This window comes from Coregonus lavaretus (genome assembly GCF_964263955.1).
Source record: "Coregonus lavaretus genome assembly, chromosome: 25".
Classification (NCBI taxonomy): domain Eukaryota; kingdom Metazoa; phylum Chordata; class Actinopteri; order Salmoniformes; family Salmonidae; genus Coregonus; species Coregonus lavaretus.
The window spans coordinates 45569973-45592117 of NC_140012.1; the positions used below are offsets into that span (position 1 = coordinate 45569973).

A 22145-nucleotide genomic window follows, 5' to 3' on the forward strand; every position below is an offset into this window, starting at 1 on the left:
CACAGCCCTGTCCTGCCCATCTCTCTCTGCCGTAAACACACAGCCCTGTCCTGCCCATCTCTCTCTGCCAGACACACAGCCCTGTCCTGCCCATCTCTCTCTGCCGTAAACACACAGCCCTGTCCTGCCCATCTCTCTCTGTCAGACACACACAGCCCTGTCCTGCCCATCTCTCTCTGCCGTGAACACACAGCCCTGTCCTGCCCATCTCTCTCTGCCGTAAACACACAGCCCTGTCCTGCCCATCTCTCTCTGTCAGACACACACAGCCCTGTCCTGCCCATCTCTCTCTGTCAGACACACAGCCCTGTCCTGCCCATCTCTCTCTGCCAGACACACACAGCCCTGTCCTGCCCATCTCTCTCTGTCAGACACACACAGCCCTGTCCTGCCCATCTCTCTCTGTCAGACACACACAGCCCTGTCCTGCCCATCTCTCTCTGCCGTAAACACACAGCCCTGTCCTGCCCATCTCTCTCTGCCGTAAACACACAGCCCTGTCCTGCCCATCTCTCTCTGCCAGACACACAGCCCTGTCCTGCCCATCTCTCTCTGCCGTAAACACACAGCCCTGTCCTGCCCATCTCTCTCTGTCAGACACACACAGCCCTGTCCTGCCCATCTCTCTCTGCCGTGAACACACAGCCCTGTCCTGCCCATCTCTCTCTGCCAGACACACACAGCCCTGTCCTGCCCATCTCTCTCTGTCAGACACACAGCCCTGTCCTGCCCATCTCTCTCTGCCAGACACACACAGCCCTGTCCTGCCCATCTCTCTCTGCCGTAAACACACACAGCCCTGTCCTGCCCATCTCTCTCTGCCGTAAACACACAGCCCTGTCCTGCCCATCTCTCTCTGCCGTAAACACACACAGCCCTGTCCTGCCCATCTCTCTCTGCCGTAAACACTGTCCTGCCCATCTCTCTCTGCCGTAAACACACAGCCCTGTCCTGCCCATCTCTCTCTGCCGTAAACACACAGCCCTGTCCTGCCCATCTCTCTCTGCCGTAAACACTGTCCTGCCCATCTCTCTCTGCCGTAAACACACAGCCCTGTCCTGCCCATCTCTCTCTGCCAGACACACACAGCCCTGTCCTGCCCATCTCTCTCTGTCAGACACACAGCCCTGTCCTGCCCATCTCTCTCTGCCGTAAACACACAGCCCTGTCCTGCCCATCTCTCTCTGTCAGACACACACAGCCCTGTCCTGCCCATCTCTCTCTGCCGTAAACACACACAGCCCTGTCCTGCCCATCTCTCTCTGTCAGACACACACAGCCCTGTCCTGCCCATCTCTCTCTGTCAGACACACAGCACTGTCCTGCCCATCTCTCTCTGTCAGACACACACAGCCCTGTCCTGCCCATCTCTCTCTGTCAGACACACACAGCCCTGTCCTGCCCATCTCTCTCTGCCGTAAACACACACAGCCCTGTCCTGCCCATCTCTCTCTGTCGTAAACACACAGCCCTGTCCTGCCCATCTCTCTCTGCCGTAAACACTGTCCTGCCCATCTCTCTCTGCCGTAAACACACACAACCCTGTCCTGCCCATCTCTCTCTGCCGTAAACACACAGCCCTGTCCTGCCCATCTCTCTCTGCCGTAAACACACAGCCCTGTCCTGCCCATCTCTCTCTGCCGTAAACACACAGCCCTGTCCTGCCCATCTCTCTCTGCCGTAAACACTGTCCTGCCCATCTCTCTCTGCCGTAAACACTGTCCTGCCCATCTCTCTCTGCCGTAAACACACACAGCCCTGTCCTGCCCATCTCTCTCTGCCGTCCACACACAGCCCTGTCCTGCCCATCTCTCTCTGCCAGACACACACAGCCCTGTCCTGCCCATCTCTCTCTGTCAGACACACACAGCCCTGTCCTGCCCATCTCTCTCTGCCGTAAACACACAGCCCTGTCCTGCCCATCTCTCTCTGTCAGACACACAGCCCTGTCCTGCCCATCTCTCTCTGCCGTAAACACACAGCCCTGTCCTGCCCATCTCTCTCTGTCAGAGACACACAGCCCTGTCCTGCCCATCTCTCTATGCCAGACACACACAGCCCTGTCCTGCCCATCTCTCTCTGTCAGACACACACAGCCCTGTCCTGCCCATCTCTCTCTGCCAGACACACAGCCCTGTCCTGCCCATCTCTCTCTGCCAGACACACAGCCCTGCCCTGCCCATCTCTCTCTGTCAGACACACAGCCCTGTCCTGCCCATCTCTCTCTGCCGTAAACACACAGCCCTGTCCTGCCCATCTCTCTCTGTCAGACACACACAGCCCTGTCCTGCCCATCTCTCTCTGCCGTAAACACACAGCCCTGTCCTGCCCATCTCTCTCTGCCAGACACACACAGCCCTGTCCTGCCCATCTCTCTCTGCCGTAAACACACAGCCCTGTCCTGCCCATCTCTCTCTGCCGTAAACACACAGCCCTGTCCTGCCCATCTCTCTCTGTCAGAGACACACAGCCCTGTCCTGCCCATCTCTCTCTGTCAGACACACACAGCCCTGTCCTGCCCATCTCTCTCTGCCGTAAACACACAGCCCTGTCCTGCCCATCTCTCTCTGCCAGACACACACAGCCCTGTCCTGCCCATCTCTCTCTGTCAGACACACACAGCCCTGTCCTGCCCATCTCTCTCTGCCGTAAACACACAGCCCTGTCCTGCCCATCTCTCTCTGCCGTAAACACACAGCCCTGTCCTGCCCATCTCTCTCTGTCAGACACACAGCCCTGTCCTGCCCACGTCACATCTGCTGCTGTAAGTCATCTATCACATCAATACTCCTCTCCTCTTCTTTCTGCACTCACTCATTACACCATGAAGCAAACCACATGCAGCTCTCTCCTCTAACCGGCAGCTCTCTCCTCTTACCGGCAGCTCTCTCTTCTACCGGCAGCTCTCTCCTCTTAACGGCAGCGCTCTCCTCTTAACGGCAGCGCTCTCCTCTTAACGGCAGCGCTCTCCTCTTAACGGCAGCGCTCTCCTCTTAACGGCAGCTCTCTCCTCTTACCGGCAGCTCTCTCCTCTTACCGGCAGCTCTCTCTTCTACCGGCATCTCTCTCTTCTACCGGCAGCTCTCTCCTCTAACGGCAGCTCTCTCCTCTTAACGGCAGCTCTCTCCTCTTAACGGCAGCTCTCTCCTCTTAACGGCAGCGCTCTCCTCTTAACGGCAGCGCTCTCCTCTTAACGGCAGCGTCTTAACGGCAGCGCTCTCCTCTTAATGGCAGCTCTCTCCTCTTAACGGCAGCTCTCTCCTCTTAACGGCAGCTCTCTCTTCTACCGGCAGCTCTCTCCTCTTAACGACAGCTCTCTCCTCTTAACGGCAGCTCTCGCCTCTTAACGGCAGCGCTCTCCTCTTAACGGCAGCGCTCTCCTCTTAACGGCAGCGCTCTCCTCTTAACGGCAGCTCTCTCTTCTACCGGCAGCTCTCTCTTCTACCGGCAGCTCTCTCCTCTTAACGGCAGCTCTCTCCTCTTAACGGCAGCTCTCTCCTATTAACGGCAGCTCTCTCCTCTAACGGCAGCTCTCGCCACTTAACGGCAGCTCTCGCCACTTAACGGCAGCTCTCTCCTCTAACGGCAGCTCTCTCCTCTCACGGCAGCTCTCTCCCCTAACGGCAGCTCTCGCCTCTAACGGCAGCTCTCGCCTCTAACGGCAGCTCTCGCCTCTAACGGAAGCTCTCTCCTCTTAACGGCAGCTCTCTCCTCTAACGGCAGCTCTCTCCTCTAACGGCAGCTCTCTCCTCTAACGGCAGCTCTCTCCTCTACCGGCAGCTCTGTCCTCTACCGGCAGCTCTCTCCTCTAACGGCAGCTCTCGCCTCTAACGGCAGCTCTCGCCTCTAACGGCAGCTCTCGCCTCTAACGGCAGCTCTCGCCTCTTAACGGCAGCTCTCGCCTCTTAACGGCAGCTCTCGCCTCTTAACGGCAGCTCTCGCCTCTTAACGGCAGCTCTCTCCTCTGCCGGCAGCTCTCTCCTCTGCCGGCAGCTCTCTCCTCTTAACGGCAGCTCTCTCCTCTTAACGGCAGCTCTCTCCTCTTAACGGCAGCTCTCACCTCTTAACGGCAGCTCTCACCTCTTAACGGCAGCTCTCACCTCTTAACGGCAGCTCTCACCTCTTAACGGCAGCTCTCGCCTCTTAACGGCAGTTCTGGTGTAGTTCTTAAATGCATTGGGTTCATGCAGGGCCTATAGATTGGCATGCTTGTTCTCTATATTCAGCTATTAATAGGCTACATTAATAAAGGTAGATATGTATATATAAGCCAGGGATTAGGAGACAGTGACTAGGAGGCCACCCTAGACCCACTGAGGGCTCTGAGAGTGTGGTGCCAGCAAAATAACCTCTCATTCAACGTCAACAAAACAAAGGAGATGATTGTGGACTTCAGGAAACAGCAGAGGGAGTACCCCCCCTTTCCACATCGACGGGACTGCAGTGGAGAAGGAGGAAAGTTTAATGTTCCTAGGCATACATATCACTAACAAACTGAAATGGTCCACCCACGCAGACAGTGTGGTGAAGAAGGCGCAACAGCGTCTCTTCAACCTCAGGAGGCTGAAGAAATTTGGCCTGTCACCTAAAACCCTCAAACTTTTACAGATGCACAATTGAGAGCATCCTGTCGGGCTGTATCACCGCCTGGTACGGCAACTGCACAGCCCACAACTGCAGGGCTCTCCAGAGGGTGGTGCGGTCTGCACAAAGCATTACCGGGGGCACACTGCCTGCCCTCCAGGACACCTACAGCACCCGATGTCACAGGAAGGCCAAAAAGATAAATCAAGGACATCAACCACCCGGGCCACTGCCTGTTCACCCCGCTATCATCCAGACAAAAACCACCCGGGCCACTGCCTGTTCACCCCGCTATCATCAAGACAACAACCACCCGGGCCACTGCCTGTTCACCCCGCTATCATCCAGACAACAACCACCCGGGCCACTGCCTGTTCACCCCGCTATCATCCAGACAACAACCACCCGGGCCACTGCCTGTTCACCCCGCTATCATCCAGACAACAACCACCCGGGCCACTGCCTGTTCACCCCGCTATCATCCAGACAACAACCACCCGAGCCACTGTCTGTTCACCCCGCTATCATCCAGACAACAACCACCCGGGCCACGGCCTGTTCACCCCGCTATCATCCAGACAACTACCACCCGAGCCACTGCCTGTTCACCCCGCTATCATCCAGAAAACAACCACCCGGGCCACGGCCTGTTCACCCCGCTATCATCCAGACAACAACCACCCGAGCCACTGTCTGTTCACCCCGCTATCATCCAGACAACAACCACCCGGGCCACTGCCTGTTCACCCCGCTATCATCCAGACAACAACCACCCGGGCCACGGCCTGTTCACCCCGCTATCATCCAGACAACAACCACCCGGGCCACGGCCTGTTCACCCCGCTATCATCCAGACAACAACCACCCGGGCCACTGCCTGTTCACCCCGCTATCATCCAGACAACAACCAAACGGGCCACTGCCTGTTCACCCCGCTATCATCCAGAAGGCGAGGTCAGTACAGGTGCATCAAAGCTGGGACCGAGAGAATGAAAAAACAGCTTCTATCTCAAGGCCATCAGACTGTTAAACAGCCATCACTAGCACAGAGAGGCTACTGCCTATATACAGACTTGAAAATCACTGGCCACTTTAATAAATGGAACACTAGTCACTTTAATAATGCCACTTTAACGTTTACATATCTTGCATTACCCATCTAATATGTATATACTGTATTCTATACTATCTTAATAATGTTTACATATCTTGCATTACCCATCTCATCTGTATATACTGTATTCTATACTATCTATTGCATCTTAGCCTATGCTGCTCTGATAATGACATTGCTCATCCATATATTTATATATTCTTATTCCATTCCTTTACTTAGATTTGTGTGTATTAGGTTTTTGTTGTAGAACTGTTAGATATTACTTGCTAAATATTGCTGTATGGTCGGAACTACAAGCGCAAGCATTTCGCTACACTTGCAATAACATCTGCCAACATTGTGACCAATACATTTGATTTGATTTGTAACAGGATAAAGGTAGATATGTACAGTGCCTTGCTAAATTATTCATCCCCCTTGGTGTTTTTCCTATTTTGTTGCATTACAACCTGTAATTTAAATGTATCTTTATTTGGATTTCATGTAATGGACATACACAAAATAGTCCAAATTGGTGAAGTGAAATGAAAAAAATATTTTTTGTTCAAAAAATTCTACAAAATAAATAACGGAAAAGTGGAGCGTGAATATGTATTCACCCCCTTTGATATGAAGCCCCTAAATAAGATCTGGTGCAACCAATTACCTTCAGAAGTCACATAATTAGTCCACCTGTGTGCAATCTAAGTGTCACATGATCTGTCACATGATCTCAGTATATATACACCTGTTCTGAAAGGCCCCAGACTCTGCAACACCACTAAGCAAGGGGCACCACCAAGCAAATGGCACCATGAAGACCAAGGAGCTCTCCAAACAGGTCAGGGACAAAGTTGTGGAGAAGTACAGATCAGGGTTGGGTTATAAAAAAATATCCGAAACTTTAAACATCCCACGGAGCATCATTAAATCCATTATTAAAAAATGGAAAGAATATGGCACCACAACAAACCTGCCAAGAGAGGGCCGCCCACAAAAACTCACAGACCAGGCAAGAAGGGCATTAATCTGAGGCAACAAAGAGACCAAAGATAACCCTGAAGGAGCTGCAAAGCTCCACAGTGGAGATTGGAGTATCTGTCCATAGGACCACTTTAAGCCGTACACTCCACAGAGCTGGGCTTTATGGACGAGTGGCCAGAAAAAAGCCATTGCTGAAAGAAAAAAATAAGCAAACACGTTTGGTGTTCCCCAAAAGGCATGTGGGAGACTCCCCAAACATATGGAAGAAGGTACTCTGGTCAGATGAGACTAAAATTGAGCTTTTTGGCCATCAAGGAAAACGCTATGTCTGGCGCAAACCCAAAACCTCTCATCACCCTGAGAACACCATCCCCACAGTGAAGCATGGTGGTGGCAGCATCATGCAGTGGGGATGTTTTTCATCGGCAAAGACTGGGAAACTGGTCAGAATTGAAGGAATGATGATGGCGCTAAATACAGGGAAATTCTTGAGGGAAACCTGTTTCAGTCTTCCAGAGATTTGAGACTGGGACGGAGGTTCACCTTCCAGCAGGACAATGACCCTAAGCATACTGCTAAAGCAACACTCGAGTGGATTAAGGGGAAACATTGAAATGTCTTGGAATGGCCTAGTCAAAGCCCAGACCTCAATCCAACTGAGAATCTGTGGTATGACTTAAAGATTGCTGTACACCAGCGGAACCCATCAAACTTGAAGGAGCTGGAGCAGTTTTGCCTTGAAGAATGGGCAAAAATCCCAGTGGCTAGATGTGCCAAGCTTATAGAGACATATCCCAAGAGACTTGCAGCTGTAATTGCTGCAAAAGGTGGCTCTACAAAGTATTGACTTTGGGGGGGGGGTGAATAGTTATGCACGCTCAAGTTCTGTTTTTGTCTTATTTCTTGTTTGTTCACAATAAAACATATTTTGCATCTTTAAAGTGGTAGGCATGTTGTGTAAATCAAATGATACAAACCCCCCAAAAATCTATTTTAATTCCAGGTTGTAAGGCAACAAAATAGGACAAATGCCAAGGGGGATGAATACTTTTGCAAGCCACTGTACATGTTAGGTTAGGAGACAGTGACTGGTAACATTATAAAAAGTAGCTACAGTTGAAGTTGGAAGTTTACATACACATAGGTTGGAGTCATTAAAACTAGTTTTTCAACCACTCAACAAATTTCTTGTTAACAAACTATAGTTTTAGCAAGTCGGTTAGGACATCTACTTTGTGCATGACACAAGTAAATTTTCCAACAATTGTTTACAGACAGATTATTTCACTTTTAATTCACTGTATCACAATTCCAGTGGGTCAGAAGTTTATATACACTAAGTTGAATGTGCCTTTAAACAGCTTGGAAAGTTCCAGAAAATGATGTCATGGCTTTAGAAGCTTCGGATAGGCTAATTGACATCATTTTAGTCAATTGGAGGTGTACCTGTGGATGTATTTCAAGGCCTACCTTTAAACTCAGTGCCTCTTTGCTTGACATCATGGGAAAATCTAAAGAAATCAGCCAAGACCTCAGAAAAAAGATTGTAGAGCTCTACAAGTCTGGTTCATCATTTCCAAACGCCTGAAGGTACCACGTTCATCTGTACAAACAATAGTATGCAAGTATAAACACCATGGGACCACGCAGCCGTCATACCGCTCAAAAAGGAGATGAACGTACTTTGGTGCGAAAAGTGCAAATCAATCCCAGAACAACAGCATAGGACCTTGTGAAGATGCTGGATGAAACAAGTACAAAATTATCTATATCTACAGTAAAACTAGTCCTATATCGACGTAACCCGAAAGGCCGCTCAGCAAGGAAGAAGCCACTGCTCCAAAACCGCCATAAAAAAGCTAGACTACGGTTTGCAACTGCACATGGGGACAAAGATCGTACTTTTTGGAGAAATGTCCTCTGGTCTGATGAAACAAAAATAGAACTGTTTGGCCATGATGACCATCGTTATGTTTGGAGGAAAAAGGGGGTTATTGCAAGCCGAAGAACACCATCCCAACCGTGAAGCACGGGGGTGGGCAGCATCATGCTGTGGGGGTGCTTTGCTGCAGGAAGGACTGGTGCACTTCACAAAATAGATGGCATCATGAGGAAGGAAAATTATGTGGATATCTTGAAGCAACATCTCAAGACATCAGTCAGGAAGTTAAAGCTTGGTCGCAAATGGGTCTTCAAAATGGACATTGACCCCAAGCATACTTTCAAAGTTGTGGCAAAATGGCTTAAGGACAACAAAGTCTAGGTATTGGACTGGCCATCACAAAGCTCTGACCTCAAACCTATAGAAAATGTGTGGGCAGAACTGAAAAAGCGTATGCGAGCAAGGAGGCCTACAAACCTGACTCAGTTACACCAGCTCTGTCAGGAGGAATGGGCCAAAATTCACCCAACTTATTGTGGGAAGCTTGTGGAAGGCTACCCGAAACGTTTGACCCAAGTTAAACAATGTAAAGGCAATGCTACCAAATACTTATTGAGTGTATGTAAACTTCTGACCCACTGGGAATGTGATGAAAGAAATAAAAGCTGAAATAAATCATTCTCTCTACTATTATTCTGACATTTCACATTCTTAAAATAAAGTGGTGATCCTAACTGACCTAAAACAGGGAATCTTTACTAGGATTAAATGTCAGGAATTGTGAAAAACTGAGTTTAAATGTATTTGGCTAAGGTGTATGTAAACTTCTGACTTCAACTGTATATATATATATATACACTACCAGTCAAAAGTTTGGACACACCTACTCATTGAAGGGTTTTCCTTAATTTTTACATTGTAGAAAATTAGTGAAGACATCAGAACTATGAAATAACACGTATGGAATAATGTAGTAACCAAAAAAGTGTTAAACAAATCAAAAATATATTTGAGATTCTTCAAATAGCAACCCTTTGCCTTGATGACAGCTTTGCACACTCGTGGCATTCTCTCAACCAGCTTCATGAGGTAGTCTCCTGGAATGCATTTCAATTAACAGGTGTGCCTTCTTAAAAGTTAATTTGTGGAATTTCTTAACGATTAACGATGGTCATTATGGCCAAACAGTTCTATTTTTGTTTCATCAGACTAGAGGACATTTCTCCAAAAAGTATGATCATTGTCCCCATGTGCAGTTGCAAACCGTAGTCTGGCTTTTTTATGGCGGTTTTGGAGCAGTGGCTTCTTCCTTGCTGAGCGGCCTTTCAGGTTACGTCGATATAGGACTCGTTTTACTGTGGATATAGATACTTTTGTACCTGTTTCCTCCAGCATCTTCACAAGCTCCTTTGCTGTTGTTCTGGGATTGATTTGCACTTTTCCCACCAAAGTACATTCATCTCTAGGAGACAGAACGCATCTCCTTCCTGAGCGGTATGACGGCTACATGGTCCCATGGTGTTTATACTTGCGTACTATTGATTGTACAGATGAACGTGGTACCTTCAGGCATTTGGAAATTGCTCCCAAGGATGAACCAGACTTGTGGAGGTCTACACATTTTTAGGAAATGGAAGACATACAAGACCACTGATAATCTCCCTCGATCTGGGGCTCCACGCAAGATCTCACCCCGTGGGGTCAAAATGATCACAAGAACGGTGAGCAAAAATCCCAGAACCACATGGGGGGACCTAGTGAATGACCTGCAGAGAGCTGGGACCAAAGTAACAAAGCCTACCATCAGTAACACACTACGCCGCCAGGGACTCAAATCCTGCAGTGCCAGACGTGTCCCCTGCTTAAGCCAGTACATGTCCAGGCCCGTCTGAAGTTTGCTAGAGTGCATTTGGATGATCCAGAAGAGGATTGGGAGAATGTCATATGGTCAGATGAAACCAAAATATAACTTTTTGGTAAAAACTCAACTCGTCGTGTTTGGAGGACAAAGAATGCTGAGTTGCATCCAAAGAACACCATACCTACTGTGAAGCATGGGGGTGGAAACATCATGCTTTGGGGCTGTTTTTCTGCAAAGGGACCAGGACGACTGATCCGTGTAAAGGAAAGAATGAATGGGGCCATGTATCGTGTAAACCTCCTTCCATCAGCAAGGGCATTGAAGATGAAACGTGGCTGGGTCTTTCAGCATGACAATGATCCCAAAAACACCGCCCGGGCAACGAAGGAGTGGCTTTGTAAGAAGCATTTCAAGGTCCTGGAGTGGCCTAGCCAGTCTCCAGATCTCAACCCCATAGAAAATCTTTGGAGGGAGTTGAAAGTCCGTGTTTTCCAGCGACAGCCCCAAAACATCACTGCTCTAGAGGAGATCTGCATGGAGGAATGAGCCAAAATACCAGCAACAGTGTGTGAAAACCTTATGAAGACTTACAGAAAACGTTTGACCTGTGTCATTGCCAACAAAGGGTATATAACAAAGTATTGAGAAACTTTTGTTATTAACCAAATACTTATTTTCCACCATAATTTGCAAATAAATTCATAAAAAATCCTACAATGTCATTTTCTGGATTTCTTTTTCTAATTTTGTCTGTTATAGTTGACGTGTACCTATGATGAAAATTACAGGCCTCTCTCATCTTTTTAAGTGGGAGAACTTGCACAATTGGTGGCTGACTAAATACTTTTTTCCCCCACTGTATGTAAACTTCTGACCCACTGGAATTGTGATACAGTGAATTATAAGTGAAATAATCTGTCTGTAAACAATTGTTGGAAAAATAACTTGTGTCATGCACAAAGTAGATGTCCTAACCGACTTGCCAAAACTATAGTTTGTTAACAAGAAATTTGTGGAGTGTATGTAAACTTCCGACTTCAACTGTATGTATGTATGTATGTATGTATGTATGTATGTATGTATGTATGTATGTATGTATGTATGTATGTATGTATGTATGTACAGTATCTCACAAAAGTGAGTACACCCTCACATTTTTGTAAATATTTCAGTATATATTTTCATGTGACATCACTGAAGAAATGACACTTTGCTACAATGTAAATTAGTGAGTGTACAGTTTGTATAACAGTGTACATTTGCTGTCCCCTCAAAATAACTCAACACACAGCCATTAATGTCTAATCCGCTGGCAACAAAAGTGAGTACACCCCTAAGTGAAAATGTCCAAATTGAGCCCAAAGTGTCAATATTTTGTGTGGCCACCATCATTTTCCAGCACTGCCTTAACCCTCTTGGGCATGGAGTTCACCAGAGCTTCACAGGTTGCCACTGGAGTCCTCTTCCACTCCTCCATGACGACATCATGGAGCTGGTGGATGTTAGAGACCTTGCACTCCTCCACCGTCCGTTTGAGGATGCCCCACAGATGCTCAATAGGGTTTAGGTCTGGAGACATGCTTGGCCAGTCCATCACCTTTACCCTCAGCTTCTTTAGCAAGGCAGTGGTCGTCTTGGAGGTGTGTTTGGGGTCGTTATCATGTTGGAATACTGCCCTGCGGCCCAGTCTCCGAAGGGAGGGGATCATGCTCTGCTTCAGTATGTCACAGTACATGTTGGCATTCATGGTTCCCTCAATGAACTGTAGCTCCCCAGTGCCGGCAGCACTCATGCAGCCCCAGACCATGACACTCCCACCACCATGCTTGACTGTAGGCAAGACACATGTCTTTGTACTCCTCACCTGGTTGCCGCCACACACGCTTGAGGAGGCATGAGGACTGCAGATGTGGCCAGGGCAATAAATTGCAATGTCCGTACTGTGAGACACCTAAGACAGCGCTACAGGGAGACAGGACGGACAGCTGATCATCCTCACAGTAGCAGACCACGTGTAACAACACCTGCACAGGATCGGTACATCCAACCATCACACCTGCAGGACAGGTACAGGATGGCAACAACAACTGCCCGAGTTACACCAGGAACGCACAATCCCTCCATCAGTGCTCAGACTGTCCGCAATAGCCTGAGAGAGGCTGGACTGAGGGCTTGTAGGCCTGTTGTAAGGCAGGTCCTCACCAGACATCACCGGCAACAACGTCACCTATGGGCACAAACCCACCATCGCTGGACCAGACAGGACTGGCAAAAAGTGCTCTTCACTGACGAGTTGCGGTTTTGTCTCACCAGGGGTGATGGTCGGATTCGAGTTTATTGTCGAAGGAATGAGCGTTACTCTGGAGCGGGATCAATTTGGAGGTGGAGGGTCCGTCATGGTCTGGGGCGGTGTGTCACAGCATCATCGGACTGAACTTGTTGTCATTGCAGGCAATCTCAACGCTGTGCGTTACAGGGAAGACATCCTCCTCCCTCATGTGGTACCCTTCCTGCAGGCTCATCCTGACATGACCCTCCAACATGATAAATCCACCAGCCATACTGCTCGTTCTGTGCATGATTTCCTGCAAGTCAGGAATGTCAGTGTTCTGCCATGTCCAGCGAACAGCCCTGATCTCAATCCCATTGAGCACGCCTGGGACCTGTTGGATCGGAGGGTGAGGGCTAGGGCCATTTCCCCCCAGAAATGTCAGGGAACTTGCAGGTGCCTTGGTGGAAGAGTGGGGTAACATCTCACAGCAAGAACTGGCAAATCTGGTGCAGTCCATGAGGAGGAGATGCACTGCAGTACTTAATGCAGCTGGTGGCCACACCAGATACTGACTGTTACTTTTGATTTTGACCCCCCCTTTGTTCAGGGACATGTTATTCCATTTATGTTAGTCACATGTCTGTGGAACTTGTTCAGTTTATGTCTCAGTTGTTGAATCTTGTTATGTTCATACAAATATTTACACATGTTAAGTTTGCTGAAAATAAATGCAGCTCACAGTGAGAGGACATTTCTTTTTTTTTGCTGAGTTTATTTAACACTCATTTAAGATCTGTAAGTGATTACTGAATTGAATATAATAATATATAATATGCCATTTAGCAGACGCTTTTATCCAAAGCGACTTACAGTTATGCGTGCATACATTTTTTTTTTTTGTGTATGGGTGGTCCCGGGGATCGAACCCACTACCTTGGCGTTACAAGCGCCGTGCTCTACCAGCTGAGCTACAGAGGACCACCCATCAAAGTCATGCTGAAGTTCACAAATGGCCTGCTGCACTGAGGTGGCAAAACTGTGTCATTTGCATAGAGATGAATGTTACAAGTATTAACAGTGTTTCCTCTGTCACTAATATACAAGGGGAACAATAATGGACCCAAAATAGAACACCTTTTTGAATCTCAATAAATTCAGATTTAACCCCATCTGACAAGATGGCCTGAGTTCTGTCGCTAAGATAATTCTGAAACCATAAACAGGCTGTATATCCCAGGCCTACTCGAATGAAAACAGAATGATCAACAGTGTCGAACGCATTTGACAGGTCAATAAACAAGGCAGCACAGCTCTTTTTAGCATCCAAGGCATTGACAAGATCATTAACAACTAGCGTGGTTGCTGTGGTAGTACTATGCCCAGGCCTAAACCCTGATTGGTTTATATTAAAAATACAATTATCAGATAAAAAGGAACTTAGTTGTACATTAACCAAGGATTCAAGAATCTTAGCTAAACAAGGTAGTCTTGAAATGGGGCGATAGTTGTCCAGATCATGTGTTTCCCCAGCCTTATGGAGTGGAAATGGGGCGATAGTTGTCCAGGTCATGCGTTTCTCCACCCTTATGGAGTGGCAGCACATATGCAGATTTTCATGCTTTTGGAATACTTCCTGATAACAATGTTAAATTACAAATGTGGGCTACTGAGCCGGCAATAAGGGGAGCTGCACACTTAAGCAGACCAGGCTCCAGATGATAAGACCAGGCTCCAGGTGATCAGACCAGGCTCCAGATGATCAGCCCAGGCTCCAGGTGATCAGACCAGGCTCCAGATGATCAGCCCAGGCTCCAGGTGATCAGACCAGGCTCCAGATGATCAGCCCAGGCTCCAGGTGATCAGACCAGGCTCCAGATGATCAGCCCAGGCTCCAGGTGATCAGACCAGGCTCCAGATGATCAGCCCAGGCTCCAGATGATCAGCCCAGGCTCCAGGTGATCAGACCAGGCTCCAGATGATCAGCCCAGGCTCCAGGTGATCAAACCAGGCTCCAAATGATCAGCCCCTGGGGGTTATTTTGGGTCTGGTGTTAACAAAGCATCCAGGACTTCTTTATCAATGAATTTCCGAAAAGAAAACTCCTGAGCAGCGTTTTCAGTTTCACTCAAAAGATTTTCACCATCAACATCCAAACTACTCTTTTCAAGAGCTGGCTTTGAAATACATTAATATATAGCATTAATATATAGCATTAATATATTATATATTAATATTGAAATATATAGCCTGCAGACATAAAATGGTGATCAAATGCATTAATGATATCCATTCTGTCAGTTATAGGGCCAGAATCTAAATTAATTTATTGGGGGAGAGAAGAGGAGACGCAAACCTTCAGTGACGTAACAGCTTTCCAAAATGTATCTGGGTTCCCTGTACATTCAGATAGTGGATTAACATAATCATCTGATTTTGCTTTTTTTAACTAGTTTTACATACATCTTGGCGGAGGGTGAATGATTGAACCCAGTTTGAACCCAACTGAAGACTTCCAATAGTTGAGGACTGGAGGTAGCCTTTAACAGAGACACAGACAGAAGAGTCTTTGTGTAAATAGCAACACCACCACCTTAGTCTTTCCTATCAGCCCTAAACACATAGTATCCATAGCAACCTCAGAGTCCAGGGTTTTATCAGTTATTAACCAGGTTGCAGATACAATACAAATATCAGGGTCTGCATGGGAGGCCCAGATCTTGACATGATCCATTTTAGGTAATAAACTATGAATGTTACGATGTACAGTGAGGGAAAAAAGTATTTGATCCCCTGCTGATTTTGTACATTTGCCCACTGACAAAGTGCCGGCCGCGACCGGGAGACTCATGGGCGGCGCACAATTGGCCCAGCGTCGTCCAGGGTAGGGGAGGGAATGGCCGGCAGGGATGTAGCTCAGTTGATAGAGCATGGCGTTTGCAACGCCAGGGTTGTGGGTTCGATTCCCACGGGGGGCCAGTATAAAAAAATATAAAAAATGTATTCACTAACTGTAAGTCGCTCTGGATAAGAGCGTCTGCTAAATGACTAAAATGTAAATGTAAAATGGTAAAAACTGACTTACATGTAAATGCTAATATTGTCCTCACAATTTTAATCGACCAAGAACCTTTCCAAAGTTTGATGACAATTTACCACAGGTGGACTCCAATCAGGTTGTAGAAACATCTCAAGGATGATCAATGGAAACAGGATGCACATGAGCTTAATTTCCAGTCTCATAGCAAAGGGTCTGAATGTTTACGTAAATAAGGTATCTGTTTTTTATACTTTTTATCCATTTGCTAACATTTCTAAAAACCTGTTTTGGCTTTGTGGGGTATTGTGTGTAGATTGATGAGGACATTTTTTATTTAATACATTTTTAAATATTGTTTCCTCTTAGGATTTTTTCAACAGCAGTGGCAAAGTTAGTAGTGGCATGGCGAACGTCTCCAGTTAGTAGTGGCATGGCGAACGTCTCCAGTTAGTAGTGGCATGGCGAACGTCTCCAGTTAGTAGTGGCATGGCGAACGTCTCCAGTTAGTAGTGGCATGGCGAACATCTCCAGTTAGTAGTGGCATGGCGAACGTCTCCAGTTAGTAGTGGCATGGCGAACGTCTCCAGTTAGTAGTGGCATGGCGAACGTCTCCAGTTAGTAGTGGCATTGGCGAACGTCTCCAACACACATTTTGAGAGGCCCTCATCTTGGCCGCAGAGAAATGTGTTCTGTTTTAAAGCTAATTTCCTGCAATTCTATAAATTTAGCCATGGGACAGAGACAGAATTGTACAGTTTTAAAGCTAATTTCCTGCAATTCTATACATGTTGTTATCCGAGTGGCTCAAACATAATACAATCAAAGGCATGACATTTTTTTACATTTTAGATTCTCCGTGACTGTCCAGCTTTCGCCATCGCGCTCTAGCGACTCCTTGTGGCAGGCCGGGTGCATGCACGCTGACTTCGGTCGCCAGTTGTACGGCGTTTCCCCCAACCCATTGGTGCAGCTGGGTTCCGGGTTAAGCAAGCAGTGGGTCAAAAAGCAGTGCGGCTTGGCAGGGCCGTGTTTATTGGGCGCATGGCTCTCGACCTTCGCCTCTCCCGAGTCCATATGGGAGTTGCAGCGATGAGACAAGATCGTAACTACCAATTGGATTTCACGAAATTGGGGAGAAAAGGGGGTAAAAAAACAAAACAAAAACTTTTTGCATTGAAAACATTTCACCATCCCGATTTAGCAGTGGCGGCAACACAGACAGAGAGAGATGATCCCACCAGTGCAGGGCAGGGTACCTTGCTGTGTTCTTCCTGTCTCCAGCAGAGTCCCCCCTCCACACACACCACCTTCCCAAACAAACATCACCTTCCCAAACACACACACCAGTGCAGGGCACCACCTTCCCAGGCAGACAGACAGACAGACAGACAGATTCACCAGGGCAGGGCACCACCTTCCCAGACAGACAGACAGACAGACAGACTCACTAGGGCAGGGCACCACCTTCCCAGGCAGACAGACAGACAGACAGACAGACAGACAGACAGACAGACAGACTCACCAGGGCAGGGTACCATCCAGTTGTCTTGTTCTTCCGGTCTCCAGCAGAGGCAGAGCCCCCCTCAACACACACCACCTTCCCATACAGCTCTTCATTCTGTCTCCCGTCACTCTGCTCCTCTTCACTGGACGACGAAGACGACGACTCCTCCTGACTGTTACAGGGAATCAAGAAGCTTTCAAATCCAACACAGAAAAACAGTGACATTTAGCTGTAGCAGCAGCCACTAAGAAGATTGAAATGGTACAGATTAACAACACAAACAGCCTCTCTGTCTTAACTGCATTTAAACTAATGAGTGTAGGAAGACTTCTCTCGGTCTTCACTTTACTGAACAAAAATATAAACACAATATGCAACCAGACTTTACTGAGTTACAGTTCATAGAAGTAAATCAGTCAGTTTGGGCTACACACTAATATGACCCCTCTCTGCAAAGGTGAGACTCTCTTGCTTTAAGATACCCACAGGCCTCACAAGACTCGTCTGAAGGTCCCCCGCCCCGGTACCAGTTGAAAAAAAATGAATAGAAGTACATATGGAGACTGTTTAATGCCAAAAATATGGGGTTAAATACACGTTAAAAAAATATATATATATAATCATGTTTCCTGATCTTTGTTATATCTTTCAGATATAGGAGACACACTTCCGAACAAACTTCCTTTAGATGTTTCTGTTGGGGACTATCTGTTGTTCCATGTAGTGATTCTGTTGGGGACTATCTGTTGTTCCATGTAGTGATTCTGTTGGGGACTATCTGTTGTTCCATGTAGTGATTCTGTTGGGGACTATCTGTTGTTCCATGTAGTGATTCTGTTGGGGACTATCTGTTGTTACATTTACATTTACATTTTAGTCATTTAGCAGACGCTCTTATCCAGAGCGACTTACAGGAGCAATTAGGGTTAGGTGCCTTGCTCAAGGGCACATTTACGTCATTTAGCAGACGCTCTTATCCAGAGCGACTCACCAATTGGTGCGTTCACCCTATAGCCAGTGGAATAACCACTTTACAATTTTGGGGGGGGGGGGGGGGGGGGGGGGTAGAAGGATTACTTTATCCTATCCCAGGTATTCCTTAAAGAGGTGGGGTTGGGGACTATCTGTTGTTCCATGTAGTGATTCTGTTGGGGACTATCTGTTGTTCCATGTAGTGTTTCTGTTGGGGACTATCTGTTGTTCCATGTAGTGATTCTGTTGGGGACTATCTGTTGTTCCATGTAGTGTTTCTGTTGGGGACTATCTGTTGTTCCATGTAGTGTTTCTGTTGGGGACTATCTGTTGTTCCATGTAGTGATTCTGTTGGGGACTATCTGTTGTTCCATGTAGTGATTCTGTTGGGGACTATCTGTTGTTCCATGTAGTGATTCTGTTGGGGACTATCTGTTGTTCCATGTAGTGTTTCTGTTGGGGACTATCTGTTGTTCCATGTAGTGATTCTGTTGGGGACTATCTGTTGTTCCATGTAGTGATTCTGTTGGGGACTATCTGTTGTTCCATGTAGTGATTCTGTTGGGGACTATCTGTTGTTCCATGTAGTGTTTCTGTTGGGGACTATCTGTTGTTCCATGTAGTGATTCTGTTGGGGACTATCTGTTGTTCCATGTAGTGATTCTGTTGGGGACTATCTGTTGTTCCATGTAGTGTTTCTGTTGGGGACTATCTGTTGTTCCATGTAGTGATTCTGTTGGGGACTATCTGTTGTTCCATGTAGTGATTCTGTTGGGGACTATCTGTTGTTCCATGTAGTGATTCTGTTGGGGACTATATGTTGTTCCATGTAGAGATTCTGTTGGGGACTATCTGTTGTTCCATGTAGTGATTCTGTTGGGGACTATCTGTTGTTCCATGTAGTGATTCTGTTGGGGACTATCTGTTGTTCCATGTAGTGATTCTGTTGGGGACTATCTGTTGTTCCATGTAGTGATTCTGTTGGGGACTATCTGTTGTTCCATGTAGTGTTTCTGTTGGGGACTATCTGTTGTTCCATGTAGTGATTCTGTTGGGGACTATCTGTTGTTCCATGTAGTGATTCTGTTGGGGACTATCTGTTGTTCCATGTAGTGATTCTGTTGGGGACTATCTGTTGTTCCATGTAGTGATTCTGTTGGGGACTATCTGTTGTTCCATGTAGTGTTTCTGTTGGGGACTATCTGTTGTTCCATGTAGTGATTCTGTTGGGGACTATCTGTTGTTCCATGTAGTGATTCTGTTGGGGACTATCTGTTGTTCCATGTAGTGATTCTGTTGGGGACTATCTGTTGTTCCATGTAGTGTTTCTGTTGGGGACTATCTGTTGTTCCATGTAGTGATTCTGTTGGGGACTATCTGTTGTTCCATGTAGTGATTCTGTTGGGGACTATCTGTTGTTCCATGTAGTGTTTCTGTTGGGGACTATCTGTTGTTCCATGTAGTGATTCTGTTGGGGACTATCTGTTGTTCCATGTAGTGATTCTGTTGGGGACTATCTGTTGTTCCATGTAGTGATTCTGTTGGGGACTATATGTTGTTCCATGTAGTGATTCTGTTGGGGACTATCTGTTGTTCCATGTAGTGATTCTGTTGGGGACTATCTGTTGTTCCATGTAGTGATTCTGTTGGGGACTATCTGTTGTTCCATGTAGTGATTCTGTTGGGGACTATCTGTTGTTCCATGTAGTGATTCTGTTGGGGACTATCTGTTGTTCCATGTAGTGTTTCTGTTGGGGACTATCTGTTGTTCCATGTAGTGATTCTGTTGGGGACTATCTGTTGTTCCATGTAGTGTTTCTGTTGCGGACTATCTGTTGTTCCATGTAGTGATTCTGTTGGGGACTATCTGTTGTTCCATGTAGTGATTCTGTTGGGGACTATCTGTTGTTCCATGTAGTGATTCTGTTGGGGACTATCTGTTGTTCCATGTAGTGATTCTGTTGGGGACTATCTGTTGTTCCATGTAGTGATTCTGTTGGGGACTATCTGTTGTTCCATGTAGTGATTCTGTTGGGGACTATCTGTTGTTCCATGTAGTGATTCTGTTGGGGACTATCTGTTGTTCCATGTAGTGATTCTGTTGGGGACTATCTGTTGTTCCATGTAGTGATTCTGTTGGGGACTATCTGTTGTTCCATGTAGTGATTCTGTTGGGGACTATCTGTTGTTCCATGTAGTGATTCTTTGTTTTGGCCAATAGCAGTAAGACCAAAAATTATTCATCAAATAATTATGTCAAGGGGTCTTAAAATTCTAAATCAAATAGCAAAATTATCCTTGGTATGACCTTCTTAAAAAATTCCATACAGCTTATTTTTTGGGTGTCTCTGAAAACATCTGAATGATAGAGCTTGAGGAATACCCTTCGCAAAGAGCAAATATAACACTCCGCTTCACTCTAGGGCTGTAATGTTAACGTTACCACAGAGTTGACGGTTTTTAGCACGCCAATTGATTTACACCCTACTATGCCACTTCCCCTGACAGTATATATGGCTACTTCCCCTGACAGTATATATGGCCACTTCACCTGACAGTATATATGGCCACTTCACCTGACAGTATATATGGCCACTTCACCTGACAGTATATATGGCCACTTCCCCTGACAGTATATATGGCCACTTCACCTGACAGTATATATGGCCACTTCACCTGACAGTATATATGGCCACTTCACCTGACAGTATATATGGCCACTTCACCTGACAGTATATATGGCCACTTCCCCTGACAGTATATATGGCCACTTCACCTGACAGTATATATGGCCACTTCCCCTGACAGTATATATGGCCACTTCACCTGACAGTATATATGGCCACTTCACCTGACAGTATATATGGCCACTTCACCTGACAGTATATATGGCCACTTCACCTGACAGTATATATGGCCACTTCACCTGACAGTATATATGGCCACTTCACCTGACAGTATATATGGCCACTTCACCTGACAGTATATATGGCCACTTCACCTGACAGTATATATGGCCACTTCACCTGACAGTATATATGGCCACTTCCCCTGACAGTATATATGGCCACTTCCCCTGACAGTATATATGGCCACTTCACCTGACAGTATATATGGCCACTTCACCCGACAGTATATATGGCCACTTCACCTGACAGTATATATGGCCACTTCACCTGACAGTATATATGGTCACTTCACCTGACAGTATATATGGCCACTTCCCCTGACAGTATATATGGCCACTTCACCTGACAGTATATATGGCCACTTCACCTGACAGTATATATGGCCAATTCACCTGACAGTATATATGGCCACTTCACCTGACAGTATATATGGCCACTTCACCTGACAGTATATATGGCCACTTCACCTGACAGTATATATGGCCACTTCACCTGACAGTATATATGGCCACTTCACCTGACAGTATATATGGCCACTTCACCTGACAGTATATATGGCCACTTCACCTGACAGTATATATGGCCACTTCCCCTGACAGTATATATGGCCACTTCACCTGACAGTATATATGGCCACTTCCCCTGACAGTATATATGGCCACTTCACCTGACAGTATATATGGCCACTTCCCCTGACAGTATATATGGCCACTTCCCCTGACAGTATATATGGCCACTTCACCTGACAGTATATATGGCCACTTCACCCGACAGTATATATGGCCACTTCACCTGACAGTATATATGGCCACTTCACCTGACAGTATATATGGTCACTTCACCTGACAGTATATATGGCCACTTCCCCTGACAGTATATATGGCCACTTCACCTGACAGTATATATGGCCACTTCACCTGGCAGTATATATGGCCACTTCACCTGACAGTATATATGGCCACTTCACCTGACAGTATATATGGCCACTTCACCTGACAGTATATATGGCCACTTCACCCGACAGTATATATGGCCACTTCACCT

The 22145-nt window shown here is 46.7% G+C and overlaps 1 protein-coding gene across 1 annotated transcript in view; it reads right to left on the bottom strand.

Annotated features, from left to right (window-relative positions):
• LOC311100941 (AT-rich interactive domain-containing protein 4B-like) overlaps positions 1 to 22145 on the bottom strand; it is a 241961-nt gene that overhangs the window by 115233 nt on the left and 104583 nt on the right. Inside the window, exon 7 of the mRNA XM_084141917.1 lies at positions 17239 to 17392. Coding sequence (XP_083998043.1) covers positions 17239 to 17392 — 154 coding nt within the window. The remainder of the gene's footprint in view (positions 1 to 17238; positions 17393 to 22145) is intronic.